The sequence below is a fragment of the Piliocolobus tephrosceles genome, chromosome 2, assembly GCF_002776525.5.
Source record: "Piliocolobus tephrosceles isolate RC106 chromosome 2, ASM277652v3, whole genome shotgun sequence".
Taxonomy (NCBI): Eukaryota; Metazoa; Chordata; class Mammalia; order Primates; family Cercopithecidae; genus Piliocolobus; species Piliocolobus tephrosceles.
The window spans coordinates 96,593,925-96,616,809 of record NC_045435.1 but is presented as its reverse complement, the minus strand read 5'-3'; the positions used below and the strand labels follow the sequence as shown (position 1 = coordinate 96,616,809).

The 22,885-nt window shown below is 38.4% G+C and overlaps 1 protein-coding gene across 3 annotated transcripts in view; it reads left to right on the top strand.

The window, feature by feature from the left end:
* MYRIP (myosin VIIA and Rab interacting protein) overlaps positions 1 to 22,885 on the top strand; it is a 409,112-nt gene that overhangs the window by 207,716 nt on the left and 178,511 nt on the right. For all 3 annotated transcript variants that reach the window (XM_023231569.2, XM_023231568.2, XM_023231570.1), the window contains exon 3: positions 9,478 to 9,699. In XM_023231569.2, the coding sequence (XP_023087337.1) occupies positions 9,478 to 9,699 (222 nt within the window). The remainder of the gene's footprint in view (positions 1 to 9,477; positions 9,700 to 22,885) is intronic.

Below are 22,885 nucleotides of genomic sequence, written 5' to 3'. Positions count from 1 at the left end.
AAATCTATGTGAGATTGGTGTGCCTGAAAGTGACGGGGAAAATGAAACCAAGTTGGAAAACACTCTGCAGGATATCATCCAGGAGAACTTCCCCAACCTAGTAAGGCAGGCCAACATTCAAATTCAGGAAATACAGAGAATGCCACAAAGATACTCCTCGAGAAGAGCAACTCCAAGACACATAATTGTCAGATTCACCAAAGTTGAAATGAAGGAAAAAAATGCTAAGGGCAGCCAGAGAGAAAGGTCGGGTTACCCACAAAGGGAAGCCCATCAGACTAACAGCAGATCTCTCAGCAGAAACCCACCAAGCCAGAAGAGAGTGGGGGCCAATATTCAACATTCTTAAAGAAAAGAATTTTAAACCCAGAATTTCATATCCAGCCAAGCTAAGTTTCATAAGTGAAGCAGAAATAAAATCCTTTACAGACAAGCAAATGCTTAGAGATTTTGTCACCACCAGGCCTGTCCTACAACAGATCCTGAAGAAAGCACTAAACATGGAAAGGAACAATAGGTACCAGCCATTGCAAAAACATATCAAAATGTAAAGTCCATCAATGCTAGGAGGAAACTGCATCAACTAGCGAGCAAAATAACCAGCTAATATCATAATGACAGGATCAAGTTTAAACATAACAATATTAACCTTAAATGTAAATGGACTAAATGCTCCAATTAAAAGACACAGACTGGCAAACTGGATAAAGAGTCAAGACCCATCAGTCTGCTGTATTCAGGAGACCCATCTCACATGCAGAGACACACATAGGCTCAAAATAAAGGGATGGAGGAAGATCTACCAAGAAAACGGAAAACAAACAAACAAAAAAAGCAGGGGTTGCAATCCTAACCTCTGATGAAACAGACTTTAAACCATCAGAGATCAAAAGAGACAAAGAAGGCCATTACATAATGGTAAAGGGATCAATTCATCAGGAGGAGCTAACTATCCTAAATATATATGCACCCAATACAGGAGCACCCAGATTCATAAAGCAAGTCCTTAGAGACTTACAAAGAGACTCAGACTCCCATACGATAATAATGAGAGACTTTAACACCCCACTGTCAACATTAGACAGATCAACGAGACAGAAAGCCAACAAAGATATCCAGGAATTGAACTCAACGCTGCACCAAGCAGACCTAATAGACATCTACAGAACTCTCCACCCCAAATAAACAGAATATACATTCTTCTCAGCACCACATCACACTTATTCCAAAACTGACAACATAGTTGGAAGTAAAGCACTCCTCAGCAAATGCAAAAGAACAGAAATTATAACAAAAACTCTCTCAGACCACAGTGCAATCAAACTAGAACTCAGGACTAAGAAACTCAATCAAAACTGCTCAACTACATGGAAACTGAACAACCTGCTCCTGAATGACTACTGGGTACATAATGAAATGAAGGCAGAAATAAAGATGTTCTTTGAAACCAATGAGAACAAAGATACAATATACCAGAATCTCTGGGACACATTTAAAGCAGTGTGTAGAGGGAAATTTATAGCACTAAATGCCCACAAGAGAAAGCAGGAAAGATCTAAAAATTGACACCCTAACATCACAATTAAAAGAACTAGAGAAGTAAGAGCAAACACATTCAAAAGCTAGCAGAAGGCAAGAAATAACTAAGATCAGAGCAGAACTGAAGGAGATAGAGACACAAAAAACCCTCCAAAAAATCAATGAATCCAGGAGTTGGTTTTTTGAGAGGATCAACAAAATTGACAGAGCGCTAGCAAGACTAATAAAGAAGAAAAGAGAAGAATCAAATAGACGCAATAAAAAATGATACAGGGGATATCACCACCGACCCCACAGAAATACAAACTACCATCAGACAATACTATAAACACCTCTACGCAAATAAACTAGAAAAATCTAGAAGAAATGGATAATTTCCTGGACACTTACACTCTCCCAAGACTAAACCAGGAAGAAGTTGAATCCCTGAATAAACCAATAGCAGGCTCTGAAATTGAGGTAATAATAAATAGCCTACCAACCAAAAAAAGTCCAAGACCAGACAGATCCACAGCTGAATTCTACCAGAGGTATAAGGAGGAGTTGGTACCATTCCTTCTGACACTATTCCAATCAATAGAAAAAGAGGGAATCCTCCCTAACTCATTTTACGAGGCCAACATCATCCTGATACCAAAACCTCACAGAGATACAAAAAAAGAGAGAATTTTAGACCAATATCCCTGATGAACATCGATGCAAAAATCCTCAATAAAATACTGGTAAACCAAATCCAGCAGCACATCAAAAAGCTTATCCACCATGATCAAGTGGGCTTCATCCCTGGAATGCAAGGCTGGTTCAACATATGCAAATCAATAAATGTAATCTAGCATATAAACAGAACCAGACAAAAACCACATGATTATCTCAATAGATGCAGAAAAGGCCTTTGACAAAGTTCAACAGCCCTTCATGCTAAAAACTCTCAATAAATTCGGTATTGATGGAACATATCTCAAAATAATAAGAGCTATTTATGACAAACCCACAGCCAATATCATACTGAATGGGCAAAAACTGGAAGCATTCCCTTTGAAAACTGGCACAAGACAGGGATGCCCTCTCTCACCACTCCTATTCAACACAGTGTTGGAAGTTCTGGCTAGGGCAATCAGGCAAGAGAAAGAAATAAAGGGTATTCAATTAGGAAAAGAAGTCAAATTGTCCCTGTTTGCAGATGACATGATTGTATATTTAGAAAACCCCATCATCTCAGCCCAAAATCTCCTAGAGCTGATAAGCAACTTCAGCAAAGTCTCAGGATACAAAATCAATGTGCAAAAATCACAAGCATTCTTATACACCAGTAACAGACAAACAGAGAACCAAATCATGAATGAACTCCCATTCACAATAGCTTCAAAGAGAACAAAATACCTAGGAATCCAACTTACAAAGGACGTAAAGGACCTCTTCAAGGAGAACTACAAACCACTGCTCAGTGAAATAGAAGAAGACACAAACAAATGGAAGAACATTCCATGCTCATGGATAGGAAGAATCAATATTGTGAAAATGGCCATACTGCCCAACGTAATTTATAGATTCAATGCCATCAAGTTACCAATGACTTTCTTCACAGAATTGGAAAAAACTACTTTAAAGTTCATATGGAGCCGAAAAAGAGCCTACATTGCCAAAACAATCCTAAGCCAAAAGAACAAATCTGGAGGCATCACGCTACCTGACTTCAAACTATACTGCGAGTGTACAGTAACCAAAACAGCATGGTACTGGTACCAAAACAGAGATATAGAGCAATGGAACAGAACAGAGCCCTCAGAAATAATACCACGTATCTACAGTCATCTGATCTTTGACAAACCTGACAAAAACAGGAAATGGGGAAAGGATTCCCTATTTAATAAATGGTGCTGGGAAAATTGACTAGCCATAAGTAGAAAGCTGAAACTGGATCCTTTCCTTACTCCTTATACGAAAATTAATTCAAGATGGATTAGAGACTTAAATGTTAGACCTAAATCCATCAAAATCGTAGAAGAAAGCCTAGGGAATACCATTCAGGACATAGGCATGGGCAAGGACTTCATGTCTAAAACACCAAAAGCAATGGCAACAAAAGCCAAAATTGACAAATGGGATCTAATTAAACTAAAGAGCTTCTGCACAGCAAAAGAAACTACCATCAGAGTGAACAGGCAACCTACAGAATGGGAGAAAAATTTTGCAATCTACTCATCTGACAAAGGGCTAATATCCAGAACCTATAAGGAACTCAATCAAATTTACAAGAAAAAAACAAACAACCCCATCAAAAAGTGGGCAAAGGATATGAACAGACACTTCTCCAAAGAAGACTTTCATACAGCCAACAGACACATGAAAAAATGCTCATCATCACTCACCATCAGAGAAATGCAAATCAAAACCACAATGAGATACCATCTCACACCAGTTAGAATGGCAACCATTTAAAAAATCAGGACACAACAGGTCCTGGAGAGGATGTGGAGAAATAGGAACACTTTTACACTGTTGGTGGGACTATAAACTAGTTCAACCACTGTGGAAAACAGTGTGACGATTCCTCAAGGATCTAGAACTAGAAATACCATTTGACCCAGCCATCCCATTACTGGGGATATACCCAAAGGATTATAAGTCATGCTGCTATAAAGGCACATGCACACATATGTTTATTGTGGCATTTTCACAATAGCAAAGACTTGGAATCAACCCAAATGTACATCAGTGACAGACTGGATTAAGAAAATGTGGCACATATACACCATGGAATACTATGCAGCCATAAAAAAGGACGAGTTCGTGTCCTTTTTAGGGACGTGGATGCAGCTGGAAACCATCATTCTCAGCAAACTATCGCAAGAACAGAAAACCAAATACCGCATGTTCTCGCTCATAGGTGGGAATTGAACAATGAGATCACTTGGACACAGGAAGGGGAACATCATACACCGAGTCCTATTGTGGGGAGGGGGTAGAGGGAAGGGATAGCATTAGGAGACATACCTAATGTAAATGACGAGTTAATGGGTGCTGCACACCAACATGGCTCATGTATACATATGTAACAAACCTGCACATTGTGCACATGTACCCTAGAACTTATAGTGTAATAATAAAAAAAAGAAAATAAAACATAGCATAGTCGAAAAAAGTCCAAATCTATTAGTAATTTCAATATAAATATATTTGTCTCACTCTCAATGAATCTGCATTTTTTGCATAAGATATAATAATCATGGAGTACAGAAAGCAGTCAGATACACATTTGTCTCAGGTGAGCCAAGCCACTTTTAATTCAGTCCTTTGTCCCGTGCCTGTGAAGACAAGATGTTAATTTACACTGTCAGGGTAAAATTGAAAGGAACTAAAGGGCCTTCCTTGTGAGCAAATTGCAAGGGAGGTACGTAGCCTTTTATCTTGTAGTTGTCTATTTGGGAACGAAGGGAGGCAGGTTTGCATGGCCTAGTTCCCAGCTTGACTTTTCCCTTTGGTTTAGTGGGTTTGGGTTCCAAGGACTTTATGTTCCTTTTACAACGCATATTGCCCCAGATGGTCTTCCTCACAAATTTTTCACAAGGAAATTCCTTGTGAGCCACTAAATCTTTCAGGATACATATCCCCCTATAAACTAGTCTTAAAACTGAGTTGTGCTGACTCTTATCTGACAGTGTCAATTACCAGCTTAACGTCACAGGTACAGGACAATGACAAGACCAGAAGTCATCCTTCTGCCTACTCTGAGATGGATGCAGAATTGACTTTTCCCTCTACGCCCTCTTTTCACATGTGAAATGTAGATTTGTGAATGCTAATCAGAGCCTCACAAGAATGTAACCATTTACATCATTGCCTACCCCCACTTCCTGTTTTCTCTCTGGCTCAGATTTTCTCCTTTAAATACTGAAGTTCCCAATACCCTCTTTGGAAAAATCTCAGGTCACAGATGCTCCCATGACTTGTGTTTTTCCCAGAAGTGTCCTCAACCTTGGCTAAATTAACCTCTATCCATTGAGACCTGCCTCAGTGACTTTTTGGTTAACATCTTGTTATCAGTCGGTAGAGAATAAACATTCTTTTCAAACACACGTGGGCTTTACACAAATTGGCTAACCATGAAGCTATAATGAAAGTCTCAATTAATATCAAAGAATTTATTTGAGACTCTCTGATCAAAATGTTAAAAAAAGTTAATAACAAAAGCCACAAATTTGGAAAATTTTAAACCTGAGAATTATAAAATATGTAAGACTAAATGACAATAAAAATTTTCTTATTTAAAACCTGCAAGGTACAACAAAAGAGATGTGTTGAGAAAATTTTATACCTTAAATGCATAGATTAGGAAAGAGTAAATGTTAAAAGTCCATTTACTTTAAAAAATTTTACTTGTTAAAGATTAGAGAAAATAATAAACTCAAACCAGTAGAAGGAAGAAATAATAAAGACTGGACCTTATTGCAATGAAAAACAAATAAGCAGTGTAGACAACCATCAGCCTAACTAAAAGCTAGTTATCCTTAAAATTAATGAAATAAGTAAACCTCTGAACTTACTGAACAAGGGCCAAATAAACAATATTCTGAAAGAAAAGAGGGACATAATGACAGAGGTAGCAGAGATCTTATAATCATGAGAGAAACCTGTGAACCACTTTATACCAACACACTTGAAAACCTAAACAAAAATGGACCATTTTTTAGGTTTCATAATTAAAACAGTATAAATAATACCATCCTTTTAATTTAAAAATATGGGGACAGGGGAAGGAGAGAGAGGGAACAAGGGGGTGGGGGAGAGAAAGAAAGGTAATTCTCGTGATCTTCCTTCTTGCTTACCTGTGTCCTGATTCATTTACTCCCATGCCTTGTGAGTCAGACAAGGGTGACTCCTACATATGCAGCCATTTTTTATCAGTTGGGTCACAGCTTTGGATAATTTTCCTCTAATCAGCCATGAAGGGCCCTGGAACAAGAGAAGAGAGGGGACATATGGGAACCTGGATAGGCAGAGATGGCACAGCAACATGTCCAGTGACAGGGCCTCAGGAGGAATCCCAGAGATGGTGGCTGAGGACTTTAACTGCAGTGTGCCCACATGAAATGGTTTTCTGTTCTGCCTGGAGCTGAGTTTCTCTTCCATCACCTTCCACTACCTTAAGCCATTGGTAATAAATGTCCATCACCCACCACACCTGACAGTCTGCTGCTTCAGTGAACTGAAAAGAAGGGATTTGTCCATGCTTGAGGGAAGTTGGGGTGGAGAAAGGCTACCTAGTCACATAGACCATGACTCAAACAATCTATTCAGTAAAAGGTTAACATTAATGTTGAAAATAATCTTCATTAGTGAATAAATATTTTGTGCCTTAAAAAGTCTTGTCTAACATTTAAAAAGTCAGAACAGGAGGAAGAGATAGCTTGCAAAGGAATTGGAAAAGGGCTAAGGAAAACAAGAGTAACACGAGGAAGGGAAGAGAGTATCTCAAGAATGGAAGAATAATCAGGTAAGACAAGGCCTAGAAAGTCCCCTTGGATCTTTCAACATGAAGGTTAGTGGGGGATCTCCAGCAGAGCTTTTGTTTTATTTAAGAAAAAGAACAAAAGGTCCACTGGAGTGGACCCAGGAGTGATGGGAATAAAGAACATATACTGACTACCAGGGATGGTTCTTTCAGGAATTTTAACTAGAAGAGGTTAGAACTATTAGAGAGTGGTAACTAGATGAGGATATAGTGTTGAGGAAAGTTTGTACTTACTGTTTTCCTTTTTTTTAAAAAAAAAAAAAAAGTAGAAACTATATTAGTTTCCTGAGGCTGCTGTAACAAATTACCACAAACAGGTGGCTTAAAACAACAAGAATGTATCATCTCCCTCTTCCGGAGGTCAAAAGTCTACAATCAAGGCGTTGGCAGGGCCACACTCCCTCCCAAGTCTCTGGGGGAGAATCTGCCCATGCCTCTTTCCTAGCTTTTGGTGGCTTCTGGCAAACCTTGGTGTTACTGGGATTGTAGCCACAGCACTCCAATCTCTGCCTTTGTCTTCATATTGCCTTCTCTGTGTGTCTCTTAAAGGACAGTTGTCATTGGATTTAGAGCTCACTCAGAAAATGCAAGATAACTACATCTCGATATTCTTAATTTATAAGAAGACCCCTTCTCCAAATAAAGTAAAAGCTACAGTTTCCAGTGATTTAGGGCATGGGCATATCATTTGAGGGGGCCAACCTTCAACCTATACAGGGGCTAATTGACTATGTACATAAACTGATGGGGTGGTCTAGGCCTTCTCAAGCAAGACATAAAGCCCAATGTCCATGAAAGAAAAGCCTGACAGATTTAACTACAGAAAAAATAAGCATTTCTAAACAAGAATAAACACCATAAACATAAAAAGACAAGGACAGAACAGGAGAAAATATTTGCCACATACATCATAAATATATCCAGTATTAACTGCATAATCACAACTGGGTACAGAAAAATAGTAATAGTAGTAAAGAGTAGTAAATAGTCATAGTAAAAATAAAAATACTAGTAAAGATAAAAAGTTTAAAAAAAGTAATGAAGTAAAACAGTAGTAAAACAATAGTAGCAGTAAAAGTAGTAAAATACTTTCAAGTATTATCATAGTAAAATGCTGCAGTAAAACATAGATGCTCCTTGATTTACAGTGGGATTGCGTCCTAGTAAACCCATCATAAGTTGAAACTATCATAAGTTGAAAATGCATTTAATACACCTAACCTACTGAACATTACAGCTTAGCCCAGCCAACTTAAACATGCCCAGAACACTTACATTAGCCTGCAGCTGGGCAAAGTCATCGGACAACATAGTAAAACATAGTACACCATAGACTATATCCCTCATGACCTCATGGCTGACTGGGAGCTGTGGCTCACTGCTGCTAGGCTCAGCATCATGATAGAGTATTGTATCACTTTCTGGTGCTTTTTAATGAATCCATATAGTTTCTGCATCATCAGAAAGTTGAAAAATCATAAGTTGAACCGTTATAAGTGGGTGACTGTTATAATGATAGTGTGTAACAGTAGGAAAATAGTAAAAGTAGTAGTGTAGTAATATAGTAGTACTAAAATAGTAAAAATTATAGTCTAGTAATATAGTATAGTAATAGTAAAATAGTAGTAAAAATAATAATTTTTCTACTGTTCTTTGGGGGCCCCCATTTTTGTAGCAGGAAAAACAACTCAAACCTGCTGATTCAGAGGAAATTTTTTTTCATTTTTTCCCCCAGGTTACTCAACCTGTTTGCAGTGTATTTTTCTTCTCACTGAGCACAGAGAGGAGTGTATGCACTGTCATGTTTTGCATTAATGTGGTTGGCTGTGTGCCCAGTGATCAGGAGTTTTTTAGAAGAACAGAATTGTTCTTTTATCCAACTCTGAATCACAAGTGCCTTGATCTGCCCATCACCCATAGAATCCTTATTGACTCATATAGATTTGAAAGCTTTTAAAATCCTTGGGTACTTCAGTTTCCAGGGATGTTAAATAAAGCCAGGACTGCATTTATCATATTCCCAGCTGGGCTGTGTGAGGATTAATGTTTTATCATAAGTGATCTCCTGCTCCTTTAAAAAGGCATTAATTAAGTTAAAGGTTTTATTTTTCAAGGATGTGCTTATTAGTTTTATAATAACTTGTATCTCAATGTAGTCTCTGAAATGTAAGTAATAAGGTTTTCATGCTTTCTCATAGAAAATGTGACGTACAGGAGTATACAAAACTAATCCACAAGCATGTGTTGGATTCTTCTCTGGTCATAATGTTGAGCAGTTGATCTTTCTGAGTTCTCTTGTTTTCCAGGAAGGTCCTACATGGTAGCTTGGCCTAAGGGAGGGCCAAGGTGGGTGCTTTGGGGAGACAGCCTCTGACCTGATGTTGTGTTTCTCTCCTCCTCCCGTTTCCCCTACCTTGGTTTCCCAGTGAGCTGAAGCAGAAGCTGGATGAGGAAGGCAGCAAGTGCAGCATCCTCTCAAAGCACCAGCAGTTCGTGGAGCACTGCTGCATGCGCTGCTGCTCGCCCTTCACCTTCCTCGTCAACACCAAGCGCCAGTGTGGAGATTGCAAGTTCAATGTCTGCAAGAGCTGCTGCTCCTACCAGAAGCATGAAAAAGCCTGGGTCTGCTGCGTCTGCCAGCAAGCGAGGTGAGTAGCTGGTGCATTCCCAGGGTCTACGCTGGTGATTTAGAGAGATTCACCTGCCACTTCCTTCAGTCAGGTAGGACCAGCTATCATTGGTAGATCAACACAGAGTATTGACCAAAATAAACAGCTTACTGAAGAGAGATGCATGGAAAAGGAAACCGGTTGATCTTTATAGGGAGGATGAGAGGGGGCCACCCAGGAGCACCTGGGTGTGAATGGAAAGGGCTTTCTTGGGATTGAAGATGTAGCTCCTACATATGTTATTCATCTTTTTGGAATTTCTCATCTGGTCTCATCCTTTCGTTCATTCATTCCACAAGCATGTGTTGGATTCTTAGGAATTATGCTGGGTGCAGGAAACATGATGGTGAATTAGGCCAATTGTGAGTGACTCAGAGGCATAGCGGATGGTGTGATACATAAGTGCTGGGCCTTCGTATGTGAAGATACATGCCCTGACTAACTTGTATGTTGGCTATAGGGGCACTGAGCAAGGAGAGATTGGCCCTGCGGCTTAGGGAAAGCTTCATAGAGGACAATAAATAAAAGCAAGATTGTAAAAGATAAAAAAGAATCAATACTGTGAAAGGGGAGATGAAGACAACCTTGTGAAGGAAGTAACAAGCATGGCATTTCACATTCTCCCTCAGCGACTAGCAGAGCACTTATTTGATCTGTTGAGTATTTGGAAACTGATGAGTTTGATAAACCAGTGTTTAGTATTTGTCTGTGCTGATCCTAGCATCTGTAGTGTGCATTGTGATTCGTATTTGCTGCATGCTTCCAAAATGACTGTTAGTGAGTGAAGCTGAGATGAGCAGGTCCTGGGAGCACACATTCAGAAGCCCCTGACTCCCATACCTTTTCCTTCTTTCTTCCTTTCTCCTCTCTCTGCCCTGTTTACTCTCTTGTATCCTGTAATTCATCAAGACCTACAAATTTCCCAAAGAGCTAGTTAATGGGGACAGCTGCCAAGTTTTCTTGGGGTCTCCAAGGAATCAGGCTCTGGGCTACAAAAAAAAAAAAAAAAAAAAAATACATATATATATACATATATATATTCATTCATTCCAGAGACACAAACTGAAACAGAAAAGTGGTTCTTTGAGCACCCAGTACCCAAGGCTGGGTGCTGCGCAGGTCTTGTGTCTGACTTTGTCAGAGCAAGGAGCCCATCTGGGTCCCCACATGGCAGCTTGAAAGGAGGAGGAAAAGTCCTGCAACAACAAAGGGAAGGAGGAGACTGGGATTGTAGATGAACATATGTCTGAGAGTGATCAACAGAGAGAGGTTCATCCATGCCTTCTATTTCTCAGTCAAGGTGGGGTAAGGTGAAGCACTGAGAACAAGACAGTTGGATGTTGGAAGAAATAAGAGTAGATCTAAATAGGCATTACAGGAGTTGGAGATGCAGACATTCGAGTCAAGTTCCTGTAACTAATCATGAATCTGTTTTCTTTCAATCTTCCCACAGATTGTGAGTTTTTGTGAGGCTTGGGACAGGTCAGAGGGTAATGGAGTTAAGGATATTGGACAGTGAAGAAAGTAAAGACAGAATCTGGATAGTAAGGAAAAACAGAAAGAGGCTCTGGATGGATGGGGAGAAAATGCAGGGGTCAATCAACCAGAAGTATCTGGTAAAGTTGAAGAACTGTCACAGTGGGAGTACTTGACAAAGAAAATTGGAAAAAATGAAAATTCTATATAGAAAAAAAGATGAATTTCTAAAGTAGATCAGTTGAGTGGTGACCATGGGAAGAGGAGACAACGTCTAGAAGAAGTTAAGGGACCAAAATACCAGTGCCTATATGATTAGAAAAAACCAGGATAGTGCCACAGTATGGAAGTGAAGAATGAGCCAGGTGTCAAGTTTTTCTTAAATGAGAAGAGGGAACTAGAAGATCAGGATGCAAGAGACATAAGGAGTTGGAGAAAGTGAGATGACTGCATATTATGATTCTGCACCTACCAAGTTGGGCAAGTCCTGTGTAGCATTTGACTCAAACATCTGCCATGGCTGCATGCGCTACACTGACATTTGTTACCAACTGGTGGTAAACACCGCGAGGACAGGAACACTGTCTTCGTCAACTCCATTTGTAGCACCAGAGCCTGGCACATAGAAAGCACATGAGTCTTTGTGACCCAAATAGAACAGGACAATGTTCAATAGCAGCCAGATGCATAGTACAAAATGAGGCTTTAGGAATTTTAGAGAAAAGGACTCAGAGAGTATTAGATGTCCTAAAGGGATTTCATGGAAAAGGAGGGCATCCTAGGTAGAACTCAGTTGGAGAGGAGGAATCAGGAGACACTCTCAGACAAGGTGTGGCATGAGCAAACAAAACAGAATCCCCCAAGGTGTGTGGAGGGCCTGAAGCAGACCACTATTGTAGCAGGATGATGGCAAGTGGTTGGGTCAGTTTGCGTGAAGAATTGGGGTTTGATCTTTAAGGGATGGTGAAATCATTGGAATGTCAAACACTAGCAGTTATTAAAGTATACTATACTGTGTTTCAACATATTCCCCCACAAATAAAAGGAAGTGTCAGTACCTACACGATTTCATTTCTTTCAATATGTACCTATTCCTCTTCTCCCCGGGTAAGAAAAGTCACCAAATTTACTAAACGGTTAGTAGCAATAGAGTGCAGTCACAGCCTCTCGACCCCACATTCACCATGAGTTGTATGCAGGGGTCTATTATTAGTTACAATTAAATGACACATTGCATTTATCAAATACCAGCAATGCTGAGTAGTTCCTGCACCACCTCAGAATCACATCACTTACAAATGGAAGAACCTTGCCTTGCAAAAGCAAGATCTTCTGATTCCAACCATTTGCTATTTCTCTCATACAATGTTGTCTCAAGAATTTGTCAGATATTGGAAAAATAAGTTGTAAAAAAATCAGCAATGGCTGCCAAGACTATATTTTAAGTTTTCATTTCATATTTCTAGCAACTTAATGAGGAGGCAGGAGGCTTAGGTAGTCCCATTTCACTTAATCTTGCATCATGTTCGTGTCAACATTGCATGACAGCTCCTGAGTCTCAGAAGCTGAGCATTATAAAATAAAGAACCATTCATAGAAGGATACTTGGAAAGACATGCAACAGCCAGTGTGCCCTTGTTCCTTTTTTGTTTGTTTGTTTGTTTTAAGAAAGAGGAGGGTTACTGAGGAGTCTTCTACATTCAATGTGTCTAGCTCAAATAGAACATACCCACACTTGTTTAATCAAAGCTGGCAGAAAGGGGATGCTGAGGAGAAATTGGAAATGTTCCTGCTTTAATCTTGTATTATGTCTTGAGATCATTATTGGCTGAAACCCAAAGGGATAGAGAAACTTAGTTCATTCCCTATTTTTCTGTATTGCTCAATTCAATCACAGGAACCTGTCTAGGAAAGAAATCCATGAAATATGTGGCATGTTTTTGCTTCCTGAAATGTCTCTAAGACCCAGTTTGACAGAGAAGTATGTCTTTCAAAGTACCACAGTTGTATGGCCTATGAGCAGACAGTCTTTTATGTTGTACCTGGATCACATTCTTGTTTTTTGAAGGATGCCTTAGAGGAGTTAATTTTATTTATATAGCAACAAACTGTGTAACCCTTCAACATTACACAAGTGCTACAGCCAAATTCATCATGTAACACATTTAAGGATTATGTGACTTGAATATTGTGGCAGTGTGGACACTCAGTGCTGCTTGTCCGCTTTGTCCAGTAGCTTCTCTGCCCTTCATTCAATCTGAAACTCCCTTCTTGGTTAGAACTGATTTACTTTAGATGCTAGTCTTTGGCACATTCTTCTAGAATTTTCATTGTCAAGCAAGTGAGTTTTTAAAACATTGTGTGTCAGATTCTAAGAAGAGCACATTTTGTGTTTCTGTATGAAATCTCAATAGCTGATAGCAGATCTGTGAGGTTACACAGATGACCACTTTTGTGAGGCCACTTTCAGACCCATATTCACTCTCCGCTACCCATGAGGTACATTCCTTTCCTTATTTAAATAAAACCATTTTTGTTACATTGGTTTAATTTCTAGCTTTTTGTCCAGTGGCTACCATATGCATATGTTTTTTGAGATACTATGGGCTGTGAATAATTATAATAATACAAATTATTGTCCACAAAAAATTAGGAGCAGGAATTAAAGGTAGACATTCATGCTACAATATGAGTAGCTTCAGAAGTAATAACTGTATAAAATACCTGGGGCTGTCTCTTGTGCAGCTCTAAATGAGAGAGTCGTATTAGAAACATGGCATCCATCAGGAGAGGACCCAGACAGTGTCAAGTCTCTAAGTAAAAGGTGGTAACCTATAACTTTAACTTTCTTCTTTTCGTCTCAATGAAAAACAGTCTATATTTCCTACTGTTCTGTTTGATTATTTAGTTGTTAAAGCATTTTGAGAATTTTAAAGTTGTAATTATAATCATTTGGTTCTTTGTTAGTCATTTTGTTTCATATATTTTGCATTAAAATGTATTTCTGTTATCAGTGTTAGTCTAAAATTTTTAGCTTTGGGGGATTAAAAAATTAAATATATTATAGAATGAATGATGAATTACTTATTTTGGAAGTTATACAGAAAATGGGATACTACTGAATCATCCCCTTTGTCATTTTTTCATTATATATAGGTTTATCTTCTTGACAATTTGTTGTATGCATTCATTCAAACATTATGAATAAAGACATATAGTACTTGTATTTTAAGGTCTTCTTCAGGAAACAAAACTTTTCAGAGTGAGCCCAGACCATACATATCAGTCATAATCATTTTGGGTCTAATTGGTTTGGGAACAACATTCCTACTTTCCCTGGAAACAAATTGGCTTTCTAGCTCTTTGCTTCATTATAAAAATTGTTCACTCTAATTTTTGTCATTTTGTACTGCCATAGACATATCTCCTTTTATTGTACTTTGCTATGCTTCACAGATATTACATTTTTTCAAATTGAAGGTTTATGGCAACCCTGCATTGAGCAAGTCTGTCGAGGGTACTTTTTCCAATAGCATAGGCTCACTTCATGTCTCTGTGTCACATTTTGGTAATTCTCACAATACTTCAGGCTTTTCTGTTATATATCAAACTTTCTCATTATTATTGTTATGGTCACCTGTAATCAGTGATCTTTGATATTGCTATTATAATTGGGGGCACCACAAACCACACCCATATAAGACAGGACAAACTTAATCTATCAGTATTGTGTGTATTCTGACTGCTCCACTGACTGGTGGTTCTCACATCTCTCTCCCTCTCCCCAGGCCTCCTTATTCCCTGAGACACAACAATACTAAATTCAGTCAATTAATGGCCCTATAATGGCCTCTAAGTGTTCAGAAAAAAAAAAGAAAAGTTGCACATCTCTCACCTTAAATCAAAGTTAGAAATGATTAGTGAGGAAGACATGTTGAGAACCAAGATAGGCCAAAAGCTAGGTTTCTTGAGCCAGTTAGCCAGGTTGTGAATGCAAAGGAAAAGCTCTTGAAGGAAGTTAAAAGCGCTACTCCAGTGAACACATGAATGATAAAATGGAATAGCCTTATTGCTGATGGGGAGAAAGTTTGTGTGGTCTGGATAGAAGGTCAAACCTGCCACAACATTCCCTTAAGTCAAAGCCATATTCAGAGCAAGGCCCTAACTCTTCTATTCCGTGAACACTGAGAGAGGTGAGGAAGCTGCAGTGGAAAAGTTTGAAGCTAGTAGAGGTTGGTTTATGAGGTTTAAGGAAAGAATCCATCTCTATAACATAAAAGTGCAAGGTGAAGCAACAAGTGCTGATGGAGGAGCTGTAGGTTATCCAGAAGATCTAGCTAAGATCATTGATTAAGGTGGCTACACTAAAGAATAGATTTCATCAATGTTGACAAAACAACCTTTTATTGGAAGAAAATGCCATCTACAACTTTCGTAACTAAAAAGAAGTCAATACCTGGCTTCAAAGAACAGGCTGTCTTGTTAGGGGCTGATGCAACTGGTGACTTCCAGTTGAAGCCAATGCTCATTTAGCATTCCAAATATCCTAGGTCCCTTAAAAGTATGCTAAATTTACTCTGCCTATGTTCTATAAACAAAACAACAAAGCCCGAATGATAAGGCATATGTTTACAGCATGGTTTATTGAATATTTTAAGCCCACTGTTAAGGCCTACTGCTCAGAAGAAAAAAAAAGATTCCTTTCAAAATATTATTGCTCATTGGCAATGCATCTGATCACCCAGGAGCTCTGATGAAAATATAAAAGGAGATGAATGTTGTTTTCATGTCTGCTAACATAACATCCATGCTGCAGCCCAGGATCAAGCAGTAATTTTGACTTTTAAGTCTTATTATTTCAGAAATACATTTCATAAGGCTATAACAGCCACAGATAGTGATTCTTCTGATAGATCTTGGCAAAGTAAATTGAAAACAACCTTTTGGAAAGGATTCACCATTCTAGATGTCATTAAGAGCATTTGTGATTTGTAAGAAGAGGTAAAAATATTAGCAGGTGTTTGGAAAAAGTTGATTCCAGCCCACATTGATGACTTTGAGGGATTCAGGACTTCAGTGGAGGAAGTAACTGCAGATGTGTTAGAAATAGCAAGGGAACTAGAATTAGAAGTGAAGCCTGACAATGTACTGAATTGCTGCAATCTCATGAGAAAACTTGAACAGGTGAAGAGTTGCCTCTTACGAATGAGCAAAGAAAATGGTTTTTTGAAATGGAATCTACTCCTGGTCAAGATACTATGAACATTGTTGAAATGACAAAAAATGATTTAGAATAGTTCATAAACTTAGTTGATAAAGCAGTAGCCCAGGTTTGAGAGGATTGACTTCAACTTTGAAAAAGTTTTACTGTAAGTAAAATGCTATCAAACAGCATCACATGCTACAGAGAAATCTTTCATGAAAGGAAGATCAATCAACATGGCAGACTTCATAATTGTCTTATTTTAAGAAACTGCCAAAGCCACCCCAACCCTCAGCATCCACCACCCTGATCAATTAGCAACTATTGACAGACATCAAGACCCTCAACCAACAAAAGATTACAACTTACTGAAGGCTCAGATTATTTTTAGTGTTTCTTTAACAATAAGGTATTTTTAATTAGTTATGTACATTTTTTGGGCACAATGCTGTTGCACAATTAAAAGATTACAGAATGTTGTAAACATAAATTTTATGTGCACAACAGTTAATAGACTACAGTATAGTCTATCTAACTTTTATATGCACTGGGAAACAAGAAATTTGTGTGACTCACTTTTTTGTGATATTCACTTTATTGTGGTGGTCTGGGATTGAACCCACAATATGCCCAAGGTGTGCCTATACTACCTTTAACACAGAACAATTTGGAAAATTGTTTTCAGGGAATGGGAGAAAAATTATTCTTGGAACTGAAATCAAAACACAGCTCATTAAGTTTGTGGCATTTGCTTTGGTTTTTCTAAGAAAACTTAAGGCTTCATTTCTTTTTCCTTGGAATTGTCACTAAGTAGTCACTTATTACTTGGTATTCACAGAGCACACATACTTCATAAATTGCATCTTGTCCTTTTGGAATAAACTCCACAGTATATTTTATTTGTTTATTTATTTATTTATTTATTCTTATTGATATATCTTAGTTGTATGTATTTTGACGGTATGTGTGACATTTTGATAACTGTATACAATGTGTCATGATCAAATCAGAGTAACTGGAATATCTATCACCTGAAACATTTATCTTTTCTTTGTGTTGAAAATGTTACAATTCTTCTCTTCTAGCTATTTTGAAATATACAATAAATTGTTGTTAATTTCCCTACTATACTATTGGATGCTATAACTTTTTCCTTCCATTTAACTGTATTTTTGTACCCCTTAACCAACTTCTCTTCATCCCTTCCTCCTCACTTCCTTTCTCAGACACTTGTAACCACCATTCTACTCTCTACCTCCATGAGGTCCACTTTTTTAGTGCCCACATGTGAATAAGAACATATATTTGTCTTTCTGTGCCTGACTTATTTCACTTAATGTAATGACCTCCAGTTTCATCCATATTGCTGCTAGTGACAGGGTTTTATTCCACAGTATGCTTTAGAGATACTCCAATGTATTTGTAATATCCTTTGAAAAATATATTAAACAATTATCACTGTGGGCTAAGAATATGCACAAGTTAACAAATATATGGGGAAGTATTGAACCTCATTAGAAATAAAGGGAATAGAGGGTTGTGCTTCAAGTAGTTTTTAAAATTAAATTAGTGGTACTCTTTTCCATGGCTGGGAAAGTATAAATGGGCACAACCTTTTACCATCATGTAAGCCTTTAGCATATCCAAGCACTCTTTTTCCCAGTAATTCCATGTTTGAAAACCTATAACTGAGGATGTAAGAGAGTATTTTAAATGTTGTACGAAAATGAGTTATACTAAATGTGTAATATAAAGAATATTCATAATCTAAATGCTCAATAATAAAATGGTGGAAGTAAGGACACATTCAACTTGACACAATATGATAAAGCCTTTAAAATAATGTGCATATTTTGTTAGCATGGGTAAACTCTTATATTAAAATGTTAGATTGAAAACAGCAATGCAAAAGGTACGTATAATCACTATGTAATAAGGAAAACATAGAAAAAACTTAGAAAAGGAAATATACAATCAATGATGTTAAGAGTAGTCATTCTTTAGGAGCTAAGCTTATGGATTCTTTTTTTCTTACCTCTATTTGCAATTTAGTTTCCAAGTTTTCCACATTTTGCATGCATGCTTTTATAACCAGGAATAAATAAAAGAAACATAAAGAAATGTAGGACTTGCTCCCTTCTCTCTTCCCCATTCCAAAATCCTCTCCTTTATCGGCCCAGTGTTGCCCTTTCCTGCCTCCCTGCCCCACTTTAAGTCACACAGCTGATACCACCTAGCTTCCCAGAGATAAAGGAGCCATTGAAGGGGACATGTATTTTGAAGTCCCAATTAATGGACAGTTTAGGTTAAGATACCACCCTGTCTAAATCAGATCTCTGTAGAGACTGTAACCACAGTGCTCAATCTGAATCATTGTCAAAGTGACCCTAAGTGACTGTGAGGTGAATAGCAATTCTTTAAAATTTAAATTGCCACCAGTGAAAGCTAAACATATTTTCCATTCACTAGTTCTTTAATATCAACAGATTAAAGAACAAATAAATGTATCAAGAGGACTTGCTATGGGTATGGGATTGAATTTGACTTTTCAGCTGAGTTGTTTCATTTAATCCTTATAAGAACACTACAAAGGGCAAGTGATAAACCACATGTAGGGCCAGGGAAATCTGAAACCTGGAATGATTATGTGGTGATCCCAAGGTCACCTTGTTAGTCCCAAGTTCAGGAGTCTCCTTACAATATCCTCAGGAAAACAGCCTGAGCCTCTGGGTCCCCTGCCTTCAACTTCTCAACAGGCCTCCTTGCTCAACCAGGCCCCGCACCCTAGTTTAAGTCTTTAGAGCAATGGCCAGCCCGGGCTCCCTCAACTCAAAAGAATGGTGGTGATTTCTGCTTCCTCTTGAAGGCACCTGTGTCAACAAGGCCCTTAACTGCACACTTGGATTTCCTGTGCAGCTGTAGTAGTGAGAACAGACCTGAACAGGGGAGTAACCATCAGGGAACACAGCCCCGACACAGCATAGTGGCCTCACAGCCCATGAGTATAGCATTGGCACTCCCCCTAACTGCTTTGTCACTCTGGCTGTCTTACAGTCCATCTTACCTGAGGCCTTTCAGCTTGAACATTTATCCTATCTGGACCACAGAGTATGAGTTGGTGGTATCCACTGAATGATTGAATCCTTGGAAGTCTGTGTTCTTAGTGAAAGTATATACCATGACATTGCACATTAGGGGCATGAATTAAATCTTTAAGTTATTTTAGAAACCCATTGGCCTCCCAATTCATCTTTTAATAGGATTTAAAAGAGGAAGAAAAATGAAGCTTTACCTTGGTATACAAAGTTTGACAGGCTTTTTGTTAAATCTGTAATGTCCACAATACCTGAGCATTTAGGATACATTTATAGCCTGATCACCATAGGTTTTTATTAACATGAGTTTGTTTGCATAAGGGACTATGATGGTTCATTTTATGTGTCAACTTGGCTAGGTCATATCACCTAGGTATTGAGTCAAACACTAGTCTGGATATTGCTATGAAAATATTTTTTAGATAAATTAATTTAAATCAATAGACTTTGAATAAAGCAAATTGCCCTTCATAATGTGGGTGAGCCTCATTCAATCCACTAAAGGCCTTGAGAGAAAAAAGACTTTCCCAAAGAAGAGGGATTTCTTCCAGCAGTCTGCCTTCAAACTCAAGCTGCAACATCCACTCTTCCTTGGGTCTCCAGCCTGCCATCCACCCTACAAAGTGTGGACTTGCCGGCCTCCACAATCTCATAAGCCAGTTCCTTAAAATAAATGTCTCTCTCTCTGACACTTTAGCTAGATGTTAGCTAGGATGAAGGGGGAGTGGATGCCTTGGCAACCGTCAGCGTCTGCCACAGACATATTTTCAAATTACTGGGGATTTTAGCAACTGACAAACCATCACACTGGCTAATAGCGTAGTTCTTATTAACTGACTGCAGATTCATGGACCAAGGGACACTACTGAGAGGGCCACATTTTTTGGCCTTGGAGCAATTAGGGTACTTAAGAAATCATGGGTTCTTAAGCTCCATTTTCTTTTAACAGTTACCAGCCTAGCAGATGTCATCACTGACTTTGCTCATTTACATGGCACGGAAAAAAATGGCAAATTTTTAACTGCTTTAAACTCTGATATTTAAGTTTTGTACCCAGTCTTGAAGCCTTTAGGCATTTCCTCATCACCACCTTTTTAGCATATAATTGATCAAGTACATCCCCACTAATCACACCAATGCTTGATATATCTTAGTGGCATTATGATGAAAACTACTCCTGAAAATATAATAAGCTGCAGTATTAGATATGCTACAAATGTGCTTTAAAGTTTTCAGGAAAAAAATAAAATGGGAAAGTTTATCTTTTGTTCAAGTGCCAGTATAAAAAGACTATCAAATAGAAAACAAACTGCCATCATAGGTAATGTTCCTCATTTAGTCCTTAATTGATGATACCTTTAAACTAAGAGAGAAAATCAATAGAAAATGCTCTTTAAAATTGAGGCAACAGTTGAACAGTTTGTCACCAGTTGAGGGGGGAAAAAAGCCAAAAACATAAAAAGCACCTGTGACTCAGATGTTTGATGACTTCTGGAGGAAGAATATGTCCATCTCTCTGGTTTGCTTCTCATTACTCAGCCATACCATACCAAGGACATGAAGAGGCCTTATAACAGATAATACCCATTATAATCATGTTTCATCTGTCCATAGCACTTTACTGTTTTCAAATGTTTTGGTTGAGGAGTTACATCCAGGCCAAACAAACCTTGTTACAATGCCTTTCACTAAGAAACATAGCTCCTCTACTCTGGCCAGTCTTGGACCAGGATCTAGACAGCAAGTATAAGCTGAGAGCCCCACAATAGATTCCAACTTTAACATGAGCTGGAGGTTTTCTTTAGCTGGATAATACAGAAATAAGAGAATTAATTGAGAATGACTAAATCCATGCCATGAACTAAATCATATATGATTATTAGCATTCACATAAACATTATTGCAATTCAAAAGGAAATAGGATACAGAGGGGTTTTGATGTTAACATCTAATTCCTCTCCGCTAAGGAAGTGATAAAAGCTTAGCCAGGAGGCGTGAGAGGCATCCCTGGCTCTTTAGCAAGCTTGTGTGGTTCTTTGAAGATCACCAGCTTGCTTTGGGAACCACGCCTGGACATTCTTTCTGTTCCTCGGGATGTAATTAAACATGAAGCTAGTTAGGACAAGGGAGTACTTCCCTTGCCACCACCACGCATATCTTATGATTCATTTGCCTCCTAGCAGTGTTTATTCTACAGCTTCCAACTTCCCTATCAGTTTTCCTGATTGAAAACATGGGAGAACTTATGGGGTTGGTTTTCAGCTAAGTACTTGCTGACTTTAGACCTTTGACCTCAAGCTGGAAGCCCGCATCCCACTTCTTGACGACCCTAAGCACAGCAAGTATACTCTTTTAGTCTCTCCTCAGAGTCTTTCCCATACCACAGCTTCTCTGGGCTTATGGTTTTCTTTTCTGGATAAATATGTCTGTTTCCCAGCTGCTGTAGGGGCAAGCTTTAATTAGAGAGAATTCTATTTAACAACCACTACGTGCTAGGCACTGCTCTAAGAGCATTATAAATATTAACTCTTTAAATATTCATAATTATACCAGGAGATAGGTACTATTATTTTCTCCATTATATTTATAGAGAAACTTAAGCACGAAGAAGCTAAATAACTTAGGTTAATTAATAGATTAGATTTCACTAAACGGCTTTAGTTTAATAGATCGAATTGGATTAACTGAAAACCCATAGCACATTATAAAATGAAGCAGGTTGGGTACCTTCCCAAAGTTGTCAGTCTGTGGTGTGTGTTGGAATTCCAGACTCTGGAATTAAATACTTGAATTGAAATCCACTGTTCACTATGCAAAGGGTGGGGTAGCAATGCCCATCCCTTGGAGTTGTTGTGAGGATTAAAATGAGGAAATTTGCTTCAGTACCTGACATTTATCTGTTTAGTGAATATCAGTTACTATTATTAATCACTGCTGTTATTGATATGATAACAACAGTGTTGCGGGCTTCTCTAGGAGCTCTAAAGAACAGCCGCTTAACAACTATGGACTACTCTGGAACGAACCTCAACACCCCTACCACCTTCCACACCTTCTGTTCTTTCCTCTCTCCACCCTCATGCTTGGTTCCCTATCTACTGGATTCTGGTAAACTCCAGATTCACAAAAAGAGCCTCAATTAAGATTTTGGAGAAGCCTAAACAGTCCTGTCTCAAAGGCTGCCAGGAGCCAGGGTGTTCTTCACATTTTCCCTCAGCCTGACTCATCAAAGCAGGCTTGTTACTGGGATTGCATTTTGGGACTAAGGCAGCTGGTGTTTCAAAGGGGCTGAAGTTAAAAGAAGGAGAATTGAAAAATATCTCTTTTCTAACACATCAGAACCCTTGAATGGATTAAAACAGCAATTAGAAGCTAATGTGTTAATCTAGAC